This window comes from Eremothecium sinecaudum, chromosome IV (genome assembly GCF_001548555.1).
Source record: "Eremothecium sinecaudum strain ATCC 58844 chromosome IV, complete sequence".
NCBI lineage: Eukaryota > Fungi > Ascomycota > Saccharomycetes > Saccharomycetales > Saccharomycetaceae > Eremothecium > Eremothecium sinecaudum.
The window spans coordinates 242,142-263,984 of NC_030895.1; the positions used below are offsets into that span (position 1 = coordinate 242,142).

The 21,843-nt window shown below is 41.9% G+C and overlaps 14 protein-coding genes and 1 non-coding gene across 15 annotated transcripts; 11 read left to right on the forward strand and 4 right to left on the reverse strand.

Annotated features, from left to right (window-relative positions):
• Positions 1-294: 294 nt before the first annotated feature.
• AW171_hschr42190 (cytochrome b5 reductase family protein) lies at positions 295-1,230 on the forward strand (the record flags this gene model as incomplete). Its single annotated transcript, XM_018132122.1, has 1 exon — positions 295-1,230. One exon carries the CDS (start codon positions 295-297, stop codon positions 1,228-1,230), a length of 936 nt encoding a protein of 311 aa, XP_017987300.1.
• Positions 1,231-1,381: 151 nt separating this feature from the next.
• On the reverse strand, positions 1,382-3,154 carry UFO1 (SCF ubiquitin ligase complex subunit UFO1; the record flags this gene model as incomplete). Its single annotated transcript, XM_018132121.1, has 1 exon — positions 1,382-3,154. The coding sequence occupies one exon, from the start codon at positions 3,152-3,154 to the stop codon at positions 1,382-1,384; it is 1,773 nt and encodes a 590-aa protein (XP_017987301.1).
• Positions 3,155-3,421: 267 nt separating this feature from the next.
• On the reverse strand, positions 3,422-3,495 carry AW171_hschr42192. Its single transcript has one exon. It is a non-coding gene; the product is annotated as a tRNA-Ile (tRNA).
• Positions 3,496-4,321: 826 nt separating this feature from the next.
• AW171_hschr42193 (HDL438Wp) lies at positions 4,322-4,666 on the forward strand (the record flags this gene model as incomplete). The annotated part of the gene is made up of 1 exon (XM_018132120.1): positions 4,322-4,666. One exon carries the CDS (start codon positions 4,322-4,324, stop codon positions 4,664-4,666), a length of 345 nt encoding a protein of 114 aa, XP_017987302.1.
• A 167-nt stretch (positions 4,667-4,833) lies between these two features.
• Positions 4,834-5,793, forward strand: RCE1 (CAAX prenyl protease; the record flags this gene model as incomplete). Its single annotated transcript, XM_018132119.1, has 1 exon — positions 4,834-5,793. The coding sequence occupies one exon, from the start codon at positions 4,834-4,836 to the stop codon at positions 5,791-5,793; it is 960 nt and encodes a 319-aa protein (XP_017987303.1).
• Positions 5,794-6,250: 457 nt separating this feature from the next.
• Positions 6,251-8,986, forward strand: ZDS1 (Zds1p; the record flags this gene model as incomplete). Its single annotated transcript, XM_018132118.1, has 1 exon — positions 6,251-8,986. One exon carries the CDS (start codon positions 6,251-6,253, stop codon positions 8,984-8,986), a length of 2,736 nt encoding a protein of 911 aa, XP_017987304.1.
• A 235-nt stretch (positions 8,987-9,221) lies between these two features.
• Positions 9,222-9,545, forward strand: AW171_hschr42196 (uncharacterized protein; the record flags this gene model as incomplete). Its single annotated transcript, XM_018132117.1, has 1 exon — positions 9,222-9,545. One exon carries the CDS (start codon positions 9,222-9,224, stop codon positions 9,543-9,545), a length of 324 nt encoding a protein of 107 aa, XP_017987305.1.
• A 399-nt stretch (positions 9,546-9,944) lies between these two features.
• SCS7 (fatty acid alpha-hydroxylase) lies at positions 9,945-11,084 on the forward strand (the record flags this gene model as incomplete). The annotated part of the gene is made up of 1 exon (XM_018132116.1): positions 9,945-11,084. One exon carries the CDS (start codon positions 9,945-9,947, stop codon positions 11,082-11,084), a length of 1,140 nt encoding a protein of 379 aa, XP_017987306.1.
• A 719-nt stretch (positions 11,085-11,803) lies between these two features.
• CPD1 (2',3'-cyclic-nucleotide 3'-phosphodiesterase) lies at positions 11,804-12,457 on the reverse strand (the record flags this gene model as incomplete). Its single annotated transcript, XM_018132115.1, has 1 exon — positions 11,804-12,457. One exon carries the CDS (start codon positions 12,455-12,457, stop codon positions 11,804-11,806), a length of 654 nt encoding a protein of 217 aa, XP_017987307.1.
• Positions 12,458-12,783: 326 nt separating this feature from the next.
• Positions 12,784-14,496, forward strand: BRF1 (transcription factor TFIIIB subunit BRF1; the record flags this gene model as incomplete). Its single annotated transcript, XM_018132114.1, has 1 exon — positions 12,784-14,496. One exon carries the CDS (start codon positions 12,784-12,786, stop codon positions 14,494-14,496), a length of 1,713 nt encoding a protein of 570 aa, XP_017987308.1.
• Positions 14,497-14,696: 200 nt separating this feature from the next.
• SDA1 (Sda1p) lies at positions 14,697-16,895 on the forward strand (the record flags this gene model as incomplete). The annotated part of the gene is made up of 1 exon (XM_018132113.1): positions 14,697-16,895. One exon carries the CDS (start codon positions 14,697-14,699, stop codon positions 16,893-16,895), a length of 2,199 nt encoding a protein of 732 aa, XP_017987309.1.
• A 641-nt stretch (positions 16,896-17,536) lies between these two features.
• LSC2 (succinate--CoA ligase (GDP-forming) subunit beta) lies at positions 17,537-18,793 on the forward strand (the record flags this gene model as incomplete). Its single annotated transcript, XM_018132112.1, has 1 exon — positions 17,537-18,793. The coding sequence occupies one exon, from the start codon at positions 17,537-17,539 to the stop codon at positions 18,791-18,793; it is 1,257 nt and encodes a 418-aa protein (XP_017987310.1).
• A 129-nt stretch (positions 18,794-18,922) lies between these two features.
• On the reverse strand, positions 18,923-19,303 carry MPC3 (mitochondrial pyruvate carrier; the record flags this gene model as incomplete). The annotated part of the gene is made up of 1 exon (XM_018132111.1): positions 18,923-19,303. One exon carries the CDS (start codon positions 19,301-19,303, stop codon positions 18,923-18,925), a length of 381 nt encoding a protein of 126 aa, XP_017987311.1.
• Positions 19,304-19,586: 283 nt separating this feature from the next.
• AW171_hschr42203 (HDL428Wp) lies at positions 19,587-19,856 on the forward strand (the record flags this gene model as incomplete). Its single annotated transcript, XM_018132110.1, has 1 exon — positions 19,587-19,856. The coding sequence occupies one exon, from the start codon at positions 19,587-19,589 to the stop codon at positions 19,854-19,856; it is 270 nt and encodes an 89-aa protein (XP_017987312.1).
• A 281-nt stretch (positions 19,857-20,137) lies between these two features.
• YAP1802 (Yap1802p) lies at positions 20,138-21,520 on the forward strand (the record flags this gene model as incomplete). The annotated part of the gene is made up of 1 exon (XM_018132109.1): positions 20,138-21,520. The coding sequence occupies one exon, from the start codon at positions 20,138-20,140 to the stop codon at positions 21,518-21,520; it is 1,383 nt and encodes a 460-aa protein (XP_017987313.1).
• Between the last annotated feature and the right edge of the window lie 323 nt (positions 21,521-21,843).

The following is a 21,843-nucleotide window of genomic DNA, read 5'->3' on the forward strand; positions in this document are numbered from 1 at the left end:
TCGAAATAAAACAAAATGCGGTTTTTGTTCCTTATATATTCTGAATACGTTGATATAATTATCAATGTTGTCTATGAAACATAATAACGAGTATTGGAAACATTTATGAGTGCCATAAACACTTGAAGATAACATTTCTATACGTTTATAAACTCGATATGATAAATGTGCATTATTATCAAATTTCCATTATGGAAGGAAAGCTCATTGCTTCTTAAAAAATTAAATCATCACTTAAACTATGACAAAGGTGAAGAAATAACAACAATATCTACAAACAATACATAGATTACAATGTCGGATAAGAATGGTATGGCAATCTTGAACGAGCCATTACATGGTATAGTGATTCCAAGTATACTTTTTACCGTTGGCCTTGGTCTGCTGACATATTTGACGGAAGATGTAAAATATCTCACAATAGGTATCACAGCATTAGTGCTTTTCCTATCATCAAGAACTTACATCGCATTCTCTCGGAGAAAGTCTATCCATGAATCTAAATGGAATCCATTAGAGTTGGAAGAAAAAACTATTATTACTAAGAACACTGCGCTTTATCGCTTTAAACTTAGAACCAGTTTAGAGACTCTAGACGTTCCTCCAGGATACCATTTAGCTGTAAAGGTGCCAGTCGATGGTAAAGATCAAATTAGATATTATACACCAATTTCCAATAAGTTTGCAGCTGGGTATTTTGATATATTAGTTAAATCCTACAAGGACGGTAAGGTCTCTAAATGGTTTGCGGGTTTGAAACCTGGCGATACTGTGGATTTCAAGGGCCCAGTAGGTAGGTTTGGTTATACCACTAACTCCTCTAGGCGGATTGGAATGGTTGCTGGAGGTTCTGGTATTACACCTATGTTAAGCGTTCTTAATGAGATTGTCACTACACCCGAAGATTCCACTAAGGTAAGTCTTATTTATGCTAACCAGACTGAAAATGATATAGCTCTAAAAGACGAGTTAGACGAACTTGCTGAGAAGTATCCTAACTTTGAAGTCCATTATGTTTTAGACAGCCCAAGTGCCGGATGGGAAGGCGATGTCGGATATGTTACTAAGGAACTTATGATGAAATATTTGCCTCCACCATCTGAAGATAACAGATTGGTAATTTGTGGGCCTCCACAGATGAAACAATTAGTTCTAGACCTTTCAGCAGAGATTGGCTGGCCTAAAGGTATGATGAAATCGAAACCTGAAGATAAAGTGTTCGTTTTCTAGAGTAGCTAAAGAAACATATCAGATCCGTGTAGACATTCCATAATGTAATATAATATTATTCTATAGAAGCTAATTGTAGTTAGTAGTTAGGCCCAATCCCCTTGGCATCCTACTTTACTTTGTGTTAGTTTTTATGTGTCAGCGGCGCTTGCTAGTCGTTACTTTCATCTCTACTCCTTGTTGTAAATTGCTCTGCCTCCAACCGCGATTGCTCTAAAGCCCTCAAAAGCATCTCCTCTTCATCCTCTGCGGTGTACATTACGGAATTGCGTACAGCCTCATGTTGCAAACGTGAATCTTCAAGCACCCGTTGAAGGGATTCATCAAACGAATCCTCAGATCCCGCAATGTTAGCGCCCATAGATTCTGATTCCATTAACGCTATCTGAAGCTGTAACTCCTCGTCTTCTAAATCGCCCACAAATCTTCTCCTGAGCCTTTCTTCCCTGGCTATTTCCTGCTGTCTTGTATATTCATCTTCGTCAAACATACGTAGTTGGGATTTGACAGCCTCGGCAATTTTACTTGTTCTGTCTGCCTTTCCATTAGCTCTTTTATATTGCTTAGATTCTGCAGATATATACTGATGATAGTGAAGGACATTGCCACTGCCCAATAGAAATTTACCATCAGAAATCTGCAGATATTGTGGATACTTTTCAGTGCCCTGGATAACACGTATTTCAGCACTGCTTAAAGCGTCATATATTGCTACCTTACCTGAAAATGCACAGGCCAATACCAGGTTATTAATCTGGCATATATGAATTTTTTCATGGAATGACATTGAGAGGTGCTCTTTAATGCTAGAACCTGGAGCACGTACGTTTACAGTTTTCACAGTGTTATCGCTTAACAGCACCGCAATAAAACAACCATTTCCCCCAGCCACATTATAGTGATCTATCTTCCTTCTAGCTGTATTTTTATCTATAACTAAATCCTCGATGGCATGCGGCATTGCTAGGCGACGAGTAAAGCCAATGTCTTTATGCGGGTTGATAGAAATTACGTAGACATTCCTTGAGCTTGCAAGAATGACTAACATACCGCCAAAATCCACTTCAACAAACCTAATGTCTTTTAGTTGTTCACTAACGCTTATAGCTAGGTTAATGGAGTATAATTCCTTTCTATCCTCAATGATATGTATATTATCTTCATCAAAGGCCAAAGTTGTCTTGTTATTCATATACACCTTGTTAATTGGAGAATTAGACACTCTCAACCTTGATTGTAGTTTCGCATTGGACCACCAGATTAACTCTCCCCTTTCAGAACCACTTATACACCAATCCTGAGATGAATCTTCATATGCCGCTGTCGCGATTGCCGTAACACATTCATCGTGTTTATTGTCAAACTCCACAACCGGAGACAAGTACGACCTATTTGTAAACAGCTTTCCAAAAACTCTGCCATCTACTCTGCCAAATACAACCGCGTTAATGTTGAAGTGCATAACAGAACACCCGTGGGGCGTTGTACACTGAATATAAACCACCCTATCCTTCCGTCTTTTTGCATGCAACTGCAGGAAGGTTATAAGACCATCATTATAGCATGCACACCTCGGATAATCAAATACAACGTGCGAAAGCTCCTGATGCTGAGGATTCGAATCATGGTTGTTTTGAGATATTGTATATTTTGTAGAAACGCCCCTATTATGCCGCCACTGATTTAATGCCTTATTTCTTTCCCTATATTCAATGCTATATTTTGAAGACTGAGAATATGATGGGAAATAACTCGTGTGATTGTGTTTTATGAATAGACTTTTCCATAGTTCTTCGTCACTAATAATACTAGCGAATTTACTTGAAGTTTGTTCCAGTACTGTGAAGTCAGCCTCTTCCAAATAACTAAAGATATTTACCAATACTTCAGTGGGTAAATTTTGCAAAGTGTTTAAAAGTCCCATGCTATCGTTTGAGGGAGATTGGTGGACTAGCAATGTTCAGTCTTCTAAGATAAATCTGTCTGAACCATTAACTAATAGTGGTAGGCATGAATTTTTTAAAAATCATCTTATAGCAGTAACAACATTACTAAGTATAAAAGTAAAAATACAGGGGGTATCACTAGATAATTAGGATACTGAACGTGCTCATGGTAATTTACGTCGTTTGGACCATACCAGGCGAGATTTTCTCTTCATTGTCTACTTTATCGGAGATAGTAAAAAGAATGGTTCCTAGCGGGATCGAACCGCTGATCCCCGCGTTATTAGCACGGTGCCTTAACCAACTGGGCCAAGGAACCAATTAGTTGTGAACCTTAAAAATTCCGAGGGTTGTCACCACGCTTTTTGATCTCGTGATTTCTAATTCTAACGGCAGTATGAGTACGGCTTTTGATGTCTGCCAAGTACGAGAAGTGAAAGCCGAGTTAGGATCTAGTGTCTCCTCGTTTTATAAATAATTATATCTAAGGTTTACCCCTCTGCCTCCACTACTTCACCTGTAAGAGCACTTGCTCTATTATATGACAGCATGTGACTTTTAGAAGGACAGAGATGCGCTGGCGCTGACGCTGACACTGACGCTTTTACGCCACTATTTACACTACAAATGAAATAAATGCTAAACCCATGTAGAGCATCGGGACATGTGGAGGTTATGCTATTATTGTTCTACTAATGGTCATGTAATTTTTAGTCAGCGATAAGCACCTATTTGTAGGATTACCCGTTGAAACACCACTTTCGGTTCTGAATGCAACAATGAAGTCCAATAAATTAATGAAAGACTACTCAACCTCCATGAAATGTCTAATTGAACTCTATATTGCCTACGCTATTAAAACATACTGTGACACATCCTATATTTCTTAGCCTGACGTTATTCAGGTAAAATTCATTACCATACTAGATAAGTTCAGCTTACCTGTTTGTGTTAGTTACGACATGGGTTCAAACGTCAGAGACACAACAACAGTTAATAAAATCATCTTACATTTTCTCCTTTATCGACGTCAACCACGGCATAATGACTAAGTACTAAGCCAGAAAGGAATACTATTTACTGTTGCTAAAAAGCATAGTCCGTATAGCAACCACTTGCCACCCCTTCGCTTCAATAATAACATTATGCAAATTATCAACATTGTATTGTTATTCTTAGCGAAGGTTAGCTACATGCACGCAACTCTGATATCGAGTGCAAGCTCCAAGAATATTCCGATAAAAAATTCACCTGGAATGGGCGAGCCTTACACACTGCCTTCTGAACTTTCTACTGATGGACAGGATGATTGGGAAACCATTGAGAGTTTCAGACAATCATTACGACTGGCCGCTTTGAAAAACAACCCTAGCGGTGCAGATGCGTTGCGTAACTTTGTTTCCCAGCAGAATTCTACGTGTGATGAGGTCAATTGGTACAATGTCCTTCATCACAGTATATTTGGTAGGAAAAGGTTTTGCAACGAATAGCTGTCCTTTGTTTATTGTATATATAATTTATCGTCACGGTATTTGCTTAGTACAATTTTATCATTAATTTTCTCTACAACTATGAAGTAATATTTAAGTATCGTTATGGTTGTATAGTAAGCCTCTCTTCAGGCTTTCTGATACTGTTCCGACATAAATATAAACCAATGGTAAACACTTCATTCGCATTCATTCTTTCTATTTATGTTTCAACCTCATATGTGGCAAGCTTGTTCCTTCTTTCAAAGGGAGGTATAATGTACATGTTACAAAGAAATGATCCGACAGTTATGCGTTGTCGTATAAAGAGAATCACATTAATATGTTTGGCGAATATTGCAATTGTTCCATGTATGCACTGGCTGCTTTCTGATGATCCAAATCTAACCATATCGAAATGTGTGCTAAATCTTGGTATTGTTCCCGGATTATATGTGAGGGCAGGTAGCCTTCATTGGGACGTGATAGGGTATTTCTGGGATGCAGCGAGGGCGGTGGGACTGACTGCTATCCTATACGGCTGTGATATGGTTGATTCTATTCTTTATTACTTCATGATGCCCTATTGGGACCCTGTTGCCGACTTTCGCGATGAGATTTTAAATCTGCATGGATTCAGGAATATAGTAGTCGGGCCTGCCACTGAGGAGCTTGTATACACGTCGATGAATCTTCAGAATTACCTTATCCTCGCCAACAGCACGCCTACAACTACCCTGCTGTTGTTATTACCACTTTTCTTTGGCTTCGCCCATATTCCCCATGGCATGGAAATGTATTTCTCGAGGAACTACACGATTGCGGAGATCCTGAACAGATGCTTATTCCAAATTCTCTACACAACCGTTTTCGGAGCCTTTACAAACTTCATCTACCTGCGAACTGGAAATCTATATGCATGTATTTTAGTCCACGCCTTGTGCAATTACATGTCCTTCCCGAATTTGAGCTCCCAATTAGCAGCGGACTACCAGCAGATATCAGAAAAGAAGCAATCAAGAACGTGGAAGGAGGTCGTCATTCGTATTTGGTCATACCTTTATATTCCCTGTCTTTTGTTCTGCATTGTAGGATTTAAGAACAGTTTATGGACGTTAACATACAGTAAAAATGAGATAGAACAATAGAAAGACGATTTTAATAAAATAAACAGTATCTTAGGAACACTAAGTGACCCAATAACGTACTAGTGGGCGTATATGGCGTATTATAAGTACTATTGCTACTCTTAACACTTGTATCACTACCCACGTAAGTTACCTAAGCATGAGGAAAGATAATCCCTTTAACATAGAACTATACTGGTTTATAACACTTTGTTAAGGAGCTACATTACCTACAGCTTCGAAGCAGTGCCAATTAGGCTCCAAAAGGGTTGATTTGTAAATAAAATACCTTCTCGCATATAGGCAATCTGAACAAGACAGTGCGAGCCGTATCATTGCTCACATTAGTGATCACACAACAAAAATTCTCGTCCCGTTTTGAGATCCTTTGTTCTATTGAGCTAAGCTGATTGTATGGTGGCTGTACTACATAGTGAATCAATTTTACTATTACAGGGATCAAATAATTACACACATAATGGATAGGAAGGCACCTACGGGTTCTGCCCATGGGATCTCCATGTCGGAAGAAGAATATCAAAAGATACAACAAAATGAAAGACAGAGTAGAGGTCAGAGAAATGAAGAGCAAAGTAATGATAGTGCTGCGAGTAAACGGAATTCTGGATCATCGAAAAGTAAGGAGAAGCGGAAATCTGAGGTTATGATTGCAGCGCAATCTTTAGATCATGAATTGCAGAACGTAAAAAACCTAAAACGGCTTTCCATAGGGTCTATGGACCTGCTGGTTGATCCAGAGATGGAATTCCGTGTACAAGCTACTCCTCCAGCTACCTCTAATTCTAGCAGCTGTCCCTCAGAAGAAGTTTCAGGAGTGGAGACTTTAGACAGTAACGTCGAGAACGCCAACAATGCACAAGGTGAAGAGGCCGATAATTCTTACTCTATAGGGGATGAAAATCGTGAAGATTACATGAAGACCTTTGATTCTGATGAGCAACCTGAGGGCTCGGATGTACTGTCATGTGCCTTGAAAAGGTCCTCGTCTACGGTTAGAAAGGGGGTTCTGCCCTCTAACAGATCCAAATTAGAAAAGCCCAAGAAGGCGAAATACGAGGCAGGACTTGATGGGATTGAGCCTATATCGAAGAATTTACTTTGGGTACGAGCTGATCAGCATCCGAACGTAAAGCCGGAGAATTATCTCGAGTTGGTCAACGACACATTAAATAACCTGCAATTAGACGGCTTACAAGGCCGAAATGGACGTGATTCTATTGCTCAAAGCTCGAATTCACGGGGTTTGAGCAAAAGTCCAGATCATAATAACGGAGACTCACTTGTAAAGAGGCCATCGAGGCTGCGGAAGAGCTATACAGAAGGTGAGGGGCTACAAGCCTATAATTACAGTGAACAATCAGAGGAAGAAGACAGTCCCAAGAGACCAAACAGCACCTCTTCACTAAAGGAGATTACTGAAGAGCTAACAAGAATTTCAAATAACGCGGGACTGACAGACAGTGATGCTATTACATTAGCAAGGACATTAAGCATAGGAACATCAACCATTGAAAATAGCCTGAAGCATTCTGCAGCAGATTCTAATTCAAAGAATGACGAAGATAATGAATTTGCCTCTAATATAGTCACAAAGAATGGACTGACCATCCCCCCTAGGTCTTCGTTACGAAGAAGCAAATTTAATACATACAGGATGCGTTCGAATAGGGGTACCAAATTTTCAAGAAATTCACCTGCTGCTGCTGCTAATAAAGATAAAAACGTTGACCAAGAACTCGCGGAGGCAGGCAAGAAAAACATTGTTAAAGAAGTTAAAATTTCGCGCTCTCATGAGTCGTTGGCATCTTTAACATCGCAAACTTCGATCAATGATATTTATGATCATTATAATACAACAGACACAGAGAGGTACTCCACGGACTCCAGTTCGCCAGGATGCAAATTTGGTAGTCAGGTAGAGAGTCCCGAGCAGGTATCCGGCTTGTCAGGGCAATCGGATGTCTCATTATCGCCTTTGTCCTCAACCTCATCCACAGACCTGCATGATAAATTATTACCTGGCTCGTCTGCATCTCAACAGACTTCTGTCCGTAGTAATCCTCCTCAAACTCCACCCAAAGATTACAAGCGGATAATCGACAGGAAAAAACCTAATTGGAACTGGTTATCTACGTATTCCCCTAATTCTTCTGACGCTGATCCTACAAATACATCTGAAGAGGATTCATTTTCTGTTGAAACAAGCATCAGCGAAGATTTTGCAGCTATACCCGTAAGCACTCCAAAAAGTTCGGAATTGGTAACACGTAAGGTGAATCATTCCAGGCATCGCCATCAGAATCCATACAATGAACAAACATCTACTGATCAAGCGAAACCTCATACGCACGAACCAATTGAGCAAGATTCTGCTCCGGTTCCTAGGCATTCTTCCCTTAAAAGGAAGGAAAAGCTAGAGAAACAATTCATGAAAATATTTAAGAAGAAAACCGTAAACTTTTCGTCAGAGGAACTCTCAAATCCCACCCCAACTGATGGGGAAGTCACTGCCAAAGGTAATAGGGATACGAAAAAGAAGTCATCTAACAAGAAAGACACTAAAAGGAAAAGCATACGTTTATCCAACTTTCGTGGAGATTCAAAGTCTCCCGCTAACAGTCGAAAACAGACTACAGCACCGACAAGTCCTGTTATAACTAAACAAGACGAAATCACTTCAGATCCAACAAAAAGCTTAAAACCCGCTGTGAACGTAACTAGTTCTAAGTTGGTCCAGTTACCAGAGCCCGCGGAAGATGTACCCGCTGAGATAAATCCAGCTCCCGTTCAGGAGAAAGAGCCGATGGAATTGTACTCCAACCAAAATAATTTGTTACCAGGTCGGCAAGCGGAGGTGGAGAATAGTCTGCCTCCTCGAAAGCTCACGTTCGATGACGCGGTGAGGCCAGAACACCCCAACGCTCCAATGAAATTCACACCGAGCGCATTTGGTTTTCCGCTTCCGCCGCTAACTGCTTCTACAGTTATAATGTTTGACCATAGGCTACCCATATTTGTTGAAAGAGCGATTTACAGACTCAGTCACTTGAAGTTGAGTGATCCAAAGCGCGAACTACGTCAGCAGGTACTATTGAGTAATTTCATGTATTCCTACCTAAACCTGGTCAACCACAGTTTATACCTACAGCAAGTCGAAGAGGAAAACAGCATGGTCGGCGTCCCAGACGCATAGACCCATCATAAGGTAAATAATGATAAATATGACAATAACTAGCTTATAGAGACATTAGAGTTTAGCGTAATAAGACTACGGACAGAACGTGGTGCATGGGTGCTGCTCATCGCTATGCCACGACCAAAATTTTCAATATTTGTGTAGATATTATAGACCCTTGATCGAAGTACCATTTTTACCGAGCAAGATTAATTTTGGTGCTAGTGTACACATCCTGTTGTTCCGTTCTGCCATGAGTGCCGAAAACTTCTACCGAATGATGATTTTACTGGAAGAACCCTTGCCAGACTCCGGTTCCGACAGCAAAAGACAAAACGCAACTCACGACTTCGTTGACGAGTTAGTCCTACCGATACAAGTTGATGAACTAGACCTCCTAAACACCTGGTTTGACAAATTTGATGAGCAAATTTCCATACCCAACGAAGGCTTATTAAAATACGAAATTAGCAGCGACGGGCTCATAGTCTTGATACTAGACAAGAAAATTAGCCACGTTGTAGAGGACGTAAAGAAGTTCCTACACGAAAATCCTATAAACAATGAAGAGGAATAAGTTTCTAATATATCTGTATATTATGTACATTACTACTATTTAAAATTCTGCATTATGTTCACCGTCATCGCTCTGACTCCGAAGAGCAGGTCGTCCTTGGCACATGCACCAAAAGTGGCTGAATATCCCACATATTCCACCTAAAATCCGGAACAACTGCGTTAATACAAAAGATAGATGTGCGCTTCCGCTTGTTCCGTTGATTACGTTTGACTCTAAGCGAGATTCATCTACCCCGTTTATAATGATTCCGTCTCGGAAACCTTATTGAAAAGGCTCTTTAAGAATATTTAAGAAACCCACCCTTGTCTACATATCCTAAACGTAACCGAATTATCGGCTGAAGACTTCATTAGACAGCGTGGGAAGTATTCGTGGTTTATAATTCAAAGGCTTTCTATGTCAGAGGAATCCAAGACCCTGCCTTTGTATCCAAAGGCTCTGCTTCAACAACATAACTCTAAAAATGACTGTTGGGTTAGTGTGAACTATCGTAAGATCTATGATGCGACAGATTTCATCCGTCAGAATCCAAGTATGAGCCAGGCCATTTTAGAATATGCTGGGAAGGATATTGCGCAGGCTTTAAAAGATAAAGTGTTTAATAAGCAAACTACAGCTGCGTACGAAATTTTGAAAGATTCAAATTTAGTTGGTTACTTGGCAACTGAAGAGGAAGAAAGAAAGCTTCTCACGAATGAGAAACATACTGTAGAAGTGAAATTATGTGACTCTGATTTGACAAAGTTCGTGAAGGTGTTACCTTCAGAGGAGAAGCTTTTGGTAAGAACGGACTTCAGAAATGATCTTCAGAAACATAAGTTTTTGGACTTAAACAAGCCCTTGTTGAAACAGTTGTGGAACAGTAACTTCACTAGAGAGTTCTATATTGATCAGATTCATAGACCAAGGCATTACGGTAGAGGTTCAGCGGTTTTATTTGGAAACTTCTTGGAACCACTCTCGAAAACCGCATGGTGGGTTGTCCCTATGCTGTGGTACCCACTAGTTTTCTACTTTTTGGCTAAGGCCGCGAAAAACCTTTCTGCTCCACTTGTTATTGCCCTATTCATATTTGGTATATTTGTATGGACCTTGGTTGAATACAGTTTGCATAGATTTTTATTCCATGTGGATAACCATTTACCAGAATCAACTGTAGTATTTACGCTGCATTTCCTTTTGCATGGTTTCCACCACTACTTACCAATGGACAAGTATAGATTGGTTTTACCTCCAGCGTTGTTCATTGTATTGTGCACTCCGATCTACAAGCTAGTTTTCCTCATGTTCCCATATTATTGGGCGTGTGCAGGGTTTGCAGGCGGTGTGTTTGGCTACATAGGATACGATATGACTCACTACTTTTTACATCATCATAAGCTACCACCATTCATGAGAAAGTTAAAGAAATATCACTTAGAGCATCATTATAAAAACTACGAGTTGGGATACGGTGTTACATCGTGGTTTTGGGATAAAGTTTTCGGTACATACTTAGGCTCGGATGCCCCGGTTGCTAAAATGAAGTATCAATAAGATACTATTTTCCAGGAACCACCTACTTATTAAGGTTGGTATATTCGTTTCTTGTTATGACCGTTACCAGTTCGATATCTTATTGTAATTAATATATTTTTGTCGTTTGAGGGCCTTCTCTATTCTAATTGTTTAACACTATAGCTATAATTCTAATCTAAACATTCTAGATACACCTAAATAGATACATTTGAAGAACCCTTGTAATATATTTTACCGCTATACTTCATAGCTGTTTTGATGACTATCACATGTTGCTTGGCGCTTACATCAGTTAAAGCCCAACCGTTGCCAACGATCACGTGGACGTTTTTATGATTTAGTACTAAGAACACCATTTAACTTGGCGCCGCCAATGAGGTCATAATTTACACCCAGCTGCAAGTAATGCTATCCATGCAGTAATACGTGCCCTAAGGCCGTGGAAAACAAGCCTGCTTTAAAGTGTTATTCCACTCTTAATGTTTTATGATAACTACGGACTGGACACGCGTATTAAACTTGTTGTTGTGAAACCAGCAATTTCAGAGCACATGCATTTCAAACACTGCAGTAGAATTTGTAGAGTGTTGCTGCTTCTACCGGAGATTGGGCGGGGACAAGAACCTAAAAAATGTTTGAATCGCGTACAAATAGGGTCCCAAGGCATTAGTACGTAACAGTAGGTAAAGATATTAACTAGTACAAATATGTTGATCGTTACTAAGAGTAACGGGTAATTATACGTCAACACTACCCAGAACTTCCCACTCGTGAACTGGGCCTTCGCATCTGACCACTTTGAATGTTCCTGGAATACTCCAGCCGCTTATAGGCTGCTGTATAAGCCAGCTAAATTGATTTTCCACATCCTGTACAGTTTCACTGACTAGAACAGTGCTTAACGCATCTTCAATGCGCTGCTGAACAGACCGTAGAAGGGCTTGATCGACATGATACAAATCGCTGTAGACAAGCGAAACATGAGGAGCAAATGATGTGAGCACCCATTCCTTAGCAGCAGCAGGATCGTGTGATTCCAACACAAACAGTTCTCGTATTATCTGGGCTATGCCGTAAAGATATTTGTTTTGACTGCAGCACAGGCGGACCTTTTGGAAGTACTTTTTACCCACCTTGACCGAGTCGAATGTGACCATTGAGCTGTCCGAAGCCTCAAGCTGGGGCTTGATAGACTTGACGGCTGCAACTGCAGCCGTCAGGATTGCTGTGACTTGCTCTTGATCTTCACATCTTAACTGAGAAGTTATTGTGAGGTGTGGTTCGAATGAGACAGAGTCTGGGAATAAGGTTTGTAGCGACATTATGAGCGACTTCAGAGTCTCATACAATGGAGAACTCGTGGGCGGATAGTAACATAAGGCAATGCCCATTGTGATATTATAATAGGGTTAACGTAGAATACTCCACAGTTTAAGAGAGTATCTATTTGATATAGATTAGTGATGTTACTTGCATCGAAGCGTCCGTTAGGGGAGTGACCTTGGGAGGAAAGCATTTTACGTAAAGGGCCGGGTAACATTTATTTCAAAGTTTCACCACCTGAGCAAAACGTGAATGTGAGACATAATACTCTATCACATTGAAAGACGAGGCTATACCGGCAAGACTACAGAGGCTTGATATTCCAGTTGGCAGAGTTGAAAAACGTTTTACATACGCGGGTTACTATCAGAACGACCGTTAGGACTAGAAAGTGATGCCAAAGTGTAGAAATTGTGGTCATACAGAATTTGAGCGAGACCACTCAAATGCAAATAATGATTTGGTGTGTAAGTCATGTGGTGTTGTGTCGGAAGACAATCCTATAGTTTCAGAGGTTACTTTTGGTGAAACAAGCTCCGGAGCCGCCGTAGTTCAGGGTTCTTTTATTAGAGCTGGCCAGTCTCATGCCTCATTTGGTACATTGGGAGGTGCAAGCGCCTTGGAATCACGTGAGGCCACACTAAATAATGCCAGGCGTAAGCTACGTGCAGTGTCCCATGCGCTATATATACCCGAGTATGTTACGGATGCTGCCTTTCAGTGGTACAAATTAGCGTTGGCATACAACTTTGTACAGGGCAGAAGGTCACAGAATGTGATAGCTTCGTGTTTGTATGTTGCATGCAGAAAGGAGAAAACCCATCATATGTTAATTGACTTTTCATCGCGGTTGCAAGTCAGTGTATACTCTATTGGAGCCACGTTTTTGAAGATGGTCAAAGCACTACATATAACCGACTTACCTTTGGCGGATCCGTCGTTGTTCATCCAGCATTTTGCAGAAAAACTAGATTTGGGAGATAAGAAGATAAAAGTCGTGAGGGATGCGGTAAAATTAGCGCAGCGCATGTCCAAGGATTGGATGTACGAGGGACGGAGGCCTGCTGGTATCGCAGGTGCTTGTCTCTTATTGGCATGTCGAATGAACAACATGAGGAGAACACATTTTGAAATCGTCGCTGTATCTCATGTTGCAGAAGAAACATTGCAGCAACGATTAAATGAGTTCAAGAATACTACATCGGGGAAGCTATCTATCAGGGAGTTTAGAGACACAGAACAAGAAGACCAACAGCCGGCGCAAGATAGTAAGCCGCCAAGTTTCGAGCGGAATAGGCAAAAAGAAAAATTACAGTCCGAACAGTGCGAGACCAGCGATGAGGCGATAGTCAAAAATCCAATTCTTTCACAGGTTCTTGGCGAACAAGAGCTTTCTTCGAGGGAGGTGTTATACTATTTAAAGCAAATATCTGGTCGTAGGGAGCAATCTCAGAAAGATGTGTTGGCAGGAAAAGAAACCAATGACCAGCACAAGAAGAAAGATACAAATAAAAGCCTAAAACGGTCGCATTCGGAGATAGACGATGCCCCTTCAGGAGAATCTCAGGATAAAGAAGACAACCCCGATGGAGCCAAAAATTTCCAAGATGCAATCGATGGCTTTTCATTAGAAGAGGATCCACATAGACCCAGAAACCTCCATTTATTACCTTCAACACAGTCATTACTCGATAAAATCAGTGACGATCCAGAAAACTTGGATGATGTTGATGACGATGAATTAGACGCCCATATTTTGGACGAGGAGGCATCAAGACTTAAAGAACGCATATGGATTGGTATAAATGGAGAATATTTATTGGAACAGGAGTCTAAGCGGTTAAAGCAGGAAGCGGATCTTGCTTCTGGAAACACGTCGGTAAAGAAGAAAAGAGGTACCAGGCAGAAAAGGAATAAAAACTCAGGTAACGGTTTGAGTCCAGATGAACTCTTTATAGCGGATGCGTCTGGTTTACAATCTGCACTAAATATGGTGAATGATCCAGCCGATATAACAACGGCTGACTCTGTCAAGCAAATGTTACAGAAGACAAGTTTCTCCAAGAAAATTAATTATGATGCGATAGACGGTTTATTTGGAGGCTAGGTTCATGGTGTATATAATAGCTGTAATATTCTATTCATCAACATCAACTTGTATTAGATTTGAAGTATCTTTTCTTTTTTGTTACATAAAAAAATCATGTTTAATTTTTCATAGCGAAGAGATGCCTTTTGAGATGAGCTCCTACTGAACAGAGTCTAATTCAAAAAGCCAAAGAAGACCTTACTATTCAATATATAGCTATGGTCAGGAAGAATAGAGGCTCGGTATTACCGAATAATATCATTTTACTTCAAAATTTGGTTAAGAGGGATCCTGAATCTTATCGTGAAGAGTTTTTACAGCAATATTCTCATTATGAATCCTTACGTGATATCTTCATTATGAATTCTATGAACCAGAATACTAATTCTGCTGGATCTGCTGGTAGCTCACTAACCGATAGTGGTTCTATTGATCAATTTGCAGAGTTAATTGGATTCATTTCTCATGCATGCAGCTGTTATCCAAATGAAACCGTAAACTTTCCAAATGAGCTTAAACAGCTGTTATTGGACCATCATCGTGCTCTCCCGTTTGATGTTAAGGATAAAATCGTTAGTTCTTTGACTATGTTGCGTAATAAGAATGTGATCACTCCAGAATCGTTAATACAGGTGCTTTTCCCACTATTGGTCGCATATTCATCTTCGCAGAGCAGTAACATGGCTTTAAACTCTCATGCTAAGGAAATGCGGAAGACTGTATACAACAACGTTGTTTCGCTAATGAAAAGCTGCAATACTGGAACTAAAAACCAGAAGCTGAACAAGTCAACGCAGGCTATTTGCTTCAACCTTCTGGAGCAGCCTGATTCACAAGGTATATGGGCTACCAGACTAACTAGAGAGTTGTGGAGACGTGGTATCTGGGATGATTCCAGGGCAGTCGAAATAATGACACATGCGACTCTTCACGACGATGTCAAAGTTGCAAACTCCGGTGTGCTCTTCTTCCTAGGTGCCGATCGTGAGAGGGAGGAGAACTTTGAAGAGGATTCAGACGAAGATGACGAGATCAACGTCCAGTCTCTAAAGCATAAGTTGAAGATCAATAAGAAGTCCAGTAAGCGTGGTAAGAAACTGGAAAGTGTCGTTAAGCATATGAAGAAGAAGAACAGCAAGAAGGGCAACCCACAAGGATACTTGAATTTCAGTGCCATCCACCTTCTACGCGATCCTCAAGGTTTCGCAGAAAAGCTGTTTACGAAGCATCTTGCAGGTAAGTCGAGCACCAAGTTCTCAATGGAGCAGAAGATATCTCTGATGCAGTTAATCTCTAAGCTAATTGGTACCCAAAAATTGCTTGTCTTGGGAATCTACAGTTACTTTTTGAAGTACCTAACGCCAAAGCAGACAGATGTCACGAAAATTCTCGCCACAGCTGCCCAGTCCTGTCATGATTTGGTGCCTCCCGAAAGCATCTCCTTGATGGTGCGAAAGATAGCTGATGAGTTCGTATCTGAAGGTGTGTCCTCAGAGGTCTGCGCTGCAGGTATTAACACCATTAGAGAGATCTGTGCTCGTGCACCACTGGCTATTGATGAGGTTTTACTACAGGATTTGGTCGAGTACAAGGGCTCCAAGGCAAAGGGTGTGAGCACAGCGGCCAAATCTCTGATCTCGCTATATAGAGAAGTTGCTCCTGAGATGCTAAAGCGCAAAGACAGAGGTAAGACAGCATCCATGGAACTACAAGAGCAGAAGCGCTCTAATACTGCCCCAGCCAACAGACTGCAGTTCGGTGTCGAGAACAACGTACAGGGTATTCAAGGTATCGAGTTGCTTGCCAAGTGGGAGAAAAACAACGCCAATTCGAACGCCGATGAAGACGACGCCAACTGGGAAGTAGCATCCGATAGCGATATCGAAGAGATTGACGGCGAATGGGTCACTGTAGAAAGTGACAAAGAGTACAACGTGAACATGAGTGACAGCGATAGCGATCTCGAACTCAGCGATCAAGAAGATAAACCAGAAGAAACCCTGAATGAAGAAACCGCATTCAAGCAACTGGCATCCTCAAGAATCCTCACCCCTGCAGATTTCGCCAAACTGCAGGAACTGCGTACCGAGAAGGGTATTGCCAAAATGATGGGCATTAAGAACGAAGAAACCGTTGACTCCGAAGCGCTTGTTGGTTCTGTCAAGTACAAAGAAAATAAGGAAGAGAGACTACAACGTGTACAAGAAGGTCGTGAAGGCCGTGATAAATTCGGTAGCCACAAAAAGCATAGAGGTACCGAGGGCAGATCTACCACTAACCGTGAGAAGCAAAGAAAGAAGAACTTCGTGATGATGATCCACAAGAGATCGGTTCAAGGTAAGCAAAAGATGTCTCTCAGAGACAAGCAGAAGGTTCTACGTGCCCACATCACCAAGCAAAAGAAGAAGGGCCACTAACCGCCTTGTTCTTTACTACCCTATTACTTTACCATTGTATATTATCTATATTATTGTGAACTTGCGACGTAATTCTAACGCATCCAAGAAAATTAACTTCTGTATAATACCCGATAAACCGGCGAGAAAGATATTCAGTATTTACTGGAGAATCACAGTGTGAAAAAGTATAGAAATCCGTCGTTAAGACTAGGCCCTGTGAAAGACCCGATGTACTCGTACTATATATGAGGACTGGTGGTGGTTGTAGAGTAGTAATAAAAAGCACCACCGGAATACTGTTTCGGAGCTATTCGGATTTCTCCAGTAGGCACACTAAAATTTTAATTGAAATCGAGAAAGTTGTGTAGAAAATCCCTCTGCCAACGTTTCTGATAGTGGAGACGCGACTAAACACGGTTTGTATTATATATCTTTAAGATGTATGTAATTATATATATATATATATATATGTCTTGATATGTGGAGAGACCATACACTATAAAAAAATTGTGGACTCTTTGCAAAATTTACTTAGCAAATAGTGACAACTGAATCAAAAGTCGGTAACCATTTTCTTCAGTGAGTTTTTCACCGCAGCGACGCAATTCATTATACGTTAACGTACCGTAATACTAACTTTCAATTGATTCTGTACAGAAATGCTATCACACAGACTTGTTACTTTGACTAGAGCCAGCGCCCTTCGCCAACAGGTTAGAAACCTTTCCATTCATGAGTTCAGATCTGCTGAACTTTTGAGGCAGTATGGGATCGGTACTCCACAAGGTAAGGCTGCTACTACTGCCACGGAGGCCTACAACATCGCAAGAGAATTAGATGTAGCTAACCGCGATTTGGTGGTTAAGGCACAAGCTCTAACCGGTGGTAGAGGTAAGGGTCACTTTGATAACGGTTTGCAGAGCGGTATCCATATGGTTTCTAGTGCCGAGGAAGCACAAGCGATCGCCACAAAAATGTTGGGCCATAAGTTGATTACCAAACAATCCGGTGCTAGCGGTAAGCCAGTCAGTGCTGCCTACATTGTTGAAAGGGTGGACGCTAAGCACGAAGCCTACCTCTCTATTTTGATGGACAGACAAACGAAGAAGCCTTTGATTATCTGTTCCAGCGAGGGTGGTATGAACATTGAGGAGGTTGCTGAGAAGAACCCAGATGCCATCAAGAAGTTCTACGTGGATGCAACCGGCGGTCTTCCTGCTTCCACTGCTGCAGAAATTGCCAAGAGTTTGGGATTCAGCCAGGAAGCTGAAGCCGACGCTGCTGACGCTGTCACTAAACTATACAAGATCTTCAAGGAGCGCGATGCCACTCAGATCGAAATTAACCCTCTAAGTGAAGTCACTGGCCAGGACACCAAGGTTATGTGCATGGACGCCAAATTTGGATTTGACGACAATGCCAGCTACAGACAAAAGGATGTCTACCAATGGAGAGACCTGTCTCAAGAAGACCCAGATGAGGTCATCGCCAAGAACTCTGACCTCAACTTCGTCAAGTTAAAGGGTAACATCGGTTGTTTGGTTAACGGTGCAGGTCTAGCTATGGCCACCATGGACGTCATCAAGCTCTACGGTGGTGACCCAGCTAACTTCTTGGACTGCGGTGGTGGTGCTACCCCTGAAACTATCGAGACCGCATTCAAGCTTATCTTATCCAACCAAAACGTTAAGGCCATTTTCGTCAACATTTTCGGTGGTATCGTCCGTTGTGACTACGTCGCCCAAGGTCTAGTTGCTGCAACCAAGAACCTAGACGTCCAAGTCCCAATTGTTGCTCGTCTACAAGGTACCAACCTAGACGAGGGCCGCAGAATCATCCAGAACTCCGGTCTAAAGATCTACGGTTTCGACGAGTTGGACCCTGCCGCTGAAAAGGTCGTCAGTCTTGCAGGCTAATTACTATATATAGGTTACAGAGATATATTATATATATATATAAACATTTAGGCATACTTATATATGACATGCTGATGTATTTTTTTATTATGCTTCTATATAGTCACTATGCACACGTTTAAATTCCGTTCATTTCTTAGAATTATCTGTTTTACCTGTAACAATATACTTAACGACCTCAGATGCACTATCCCCTTGCTTTAAACGGTACGACGCAATCCTAGCCAATTGCAACGATGCTGTCGTTCCCAAGAAAAAATTTACACTAGCCAACAAGTAGTTTTTTGGCTTAATCACGAAAGACCAACGAGTCCAAATCACACCTGTAGCCATTAAAGATAAGTTTTGCGTACCAGATAACTTCTCAGCAGGACGGTACATGTCCGAAATACCGGCGAAAACGAGCCCCCATTTGAGGGTTGGAGCCCAAAAATGAACTGTACGTGGACCAGTGTCACTCTCCCAAAATCTTCTAAAGAACGTTCTTCCAGCGGCAGCTCCAGCGGACATTGCGAACGTTTATAATAGATAGGTGACCAGTTTTTAGTAACAAATGATCCAACAAGTGCCGTGTAGGATAACCGCCCAGCCAGAGCACTCTATATATACTTGTGCGCGAAATTTTTTTTCTTTAGTGTTATTAATCGCCCGGGGAACAACTAATAACAGCAGTTTTCAGGGTATGGTCACGCCGCACGAGCAATTTGCGTAATTGTGATAAAAAAACGCCATAGTAGGGGACCGCGCAGAATGCGGAGAGATGTGGTGCTTGTATACAAGAGTTTGCTAAGCCATGGCAACCAAGCGTGCGAGGAAAGATTCTAATAATTTTAATGATAAGCGTACGCAGGGGTTCCGCGCAGGAGGGGCACTTGCGCTGCTAATGAGCTCCGCGCGCAGTGCTGAGCCGCCTAACAGAAACACAGATAAGACGATGGACGAGCAGGCGGTGAGCTGCTACTACTGCACAGAGCGACTGGCATGCCGCGAATGCGAGGTATGCGAGTACAGTGTCTGCAACGTGTGTTCCGTGTGCTCGGAGCGCTGCCTCAACTGTCGCTAGTTTCGGCGATCCGGTTGCCGTTACCCGGCCCGTATGTTAATAGTGATTTTAATGTTGGCGAAGTTAAGCTAACACGATTACAGAATTGTCAGCCTGTACAAACGTACCCTATATAGGGGTCTCATCATTATTGAAAATAGAAAAAAACATACTGGGCAGAAGCCTTCCACATTAAGACTAATTTACTTGCAAGCACCAGGGACTGTGATATATTAAAATATAAAACTAGCGTTTGATATTCCTACTCAGTGATAGAAAGTAGTCCAATAGAAATCGCAGAAATGGGAACCTTTCAGAGCTTGGTGAAGAGGGCCACTAAGATAAAGATGGCTCCTCCCAAAGAGAAGTATTTACGACCAATCGTAATGAGCACTGGGGAAGTAGATTCTTTTCAAGATATAATGCAGGCTCTTTTATTGAGAGTTGGGGACTCAGCTTTTACTGTTGTGTTCAAAGCTTTGGTAGTTTTGCACGTGATGGTCCGGGAAGGTGAAAAGAATGTAACTCTAGAGTACCTAGCTAGACACGAGGAGTTTTTTGAGCTTCCTGGTCTTTCTTTTAACTCGTCGCCTACGTCTAGTGCTGGTATTCAGCTTGTAAAGCGGTATAACAACTACTTAAAAACCCGTGCCGAAGAGTACGGAGAAATCGGTAGAGACTACGTGAGAGACGGTGCTTCCAACCTTAAATCGATTGAGCGGAACTCGGTGGTTTTAAAACATGTGGAATCACTTGAATTCCAGATAACAGCGTTGCTGAAAAACCGGTTCTCGCAGTACGACCTCAACAACGGTATGTTGATGGCCGCGTTCAAGCTTTTAGTTCAGGATGTCTTGGTGCTCTACAACGCGCTAAACGAGGGGATTATCACGCTTCTAGAGTCCTTTTTTGAATTGAGCCGGCCGGACGCCAAGCGCACTCTAGAGCTATACAAGCGGTTTGTACACTTAACAGAAACGGTGGTCAAGTACTTGAAGGCAGGAAAAGCCGTCGGACTAGAAATACCCGTTATCAAGCATATCACTACTAAGTTGATCCGCTCTTTGGAAGACCACCTTCGCGAGGGCGAGAACCAGTCAGGTGACTCGGGCCAGAAGTCCCAAGGTGCCCCGATCAGCGAAAGCCAGCGCAAGTCCGACGCCCAGAAGCAGTTGGAGCTGGTGCGTGAGCAAAAGCGTATCCTACAGGAACAACTACAACTAACTAACCCCCTCGTGCAGCAGCTAACGCAGCAGCCAAGGATGCAGCCTGCAGCCACCGGCTACAATCCGTTCCTTGATCTATCGCAAACAGCACAGCACCAAAACAATCCGTTCATTACACAACCAATTGTCTCGCAGACAACGGCTTTCGTGCCGCAGCCAATCCCAGCTGTTATCGCGCAACCTGCCACAATCGGAGCCATTCCACAGGCTGTCCCACAACAAATGCCTAGTAATCCCTTCGCAGTGCCCACTCTAGGCATCCAGCAACCCTTAAACCAGCCGGTCAATCTCCAGCAAACAAACCCGTTTGCAAACAATCAATTACACCAGCAGCCAATCCAGGGTCCGATTGTATCCTATGCCACAGGCTACATCCCCCAACAGCAGCAGCCAAATCAAAACGCCCAACATCCACCATCGATGTACTTAAACCAGGGCCCAAATCTAATCGACATATAGCGTCTCTGGCACTCTCACTTGGGCTGCCTTTCCTGGACCATTCACCACCTCCCCACACGCCTCTTCTGCCCATTATAGCCGCCAACTTGCATTATATAGTAATATACCAATGACGTAATATCTTAAACCAAGAAAATTTACAAGCCGGGTAACAATTTCGGCATCCACTAATGAACTATGCATCCGAACTTCCTCTTAATTTTTATTTTTTGCCCCAAGAAACACCCGCTCGGAAAAACCACCACCTGGTACCTTTTCGATCGATAATTTATCCTCACAGTGATGGAGATAATTTTTTATTTTAGGGACCTGGGATTTCTACA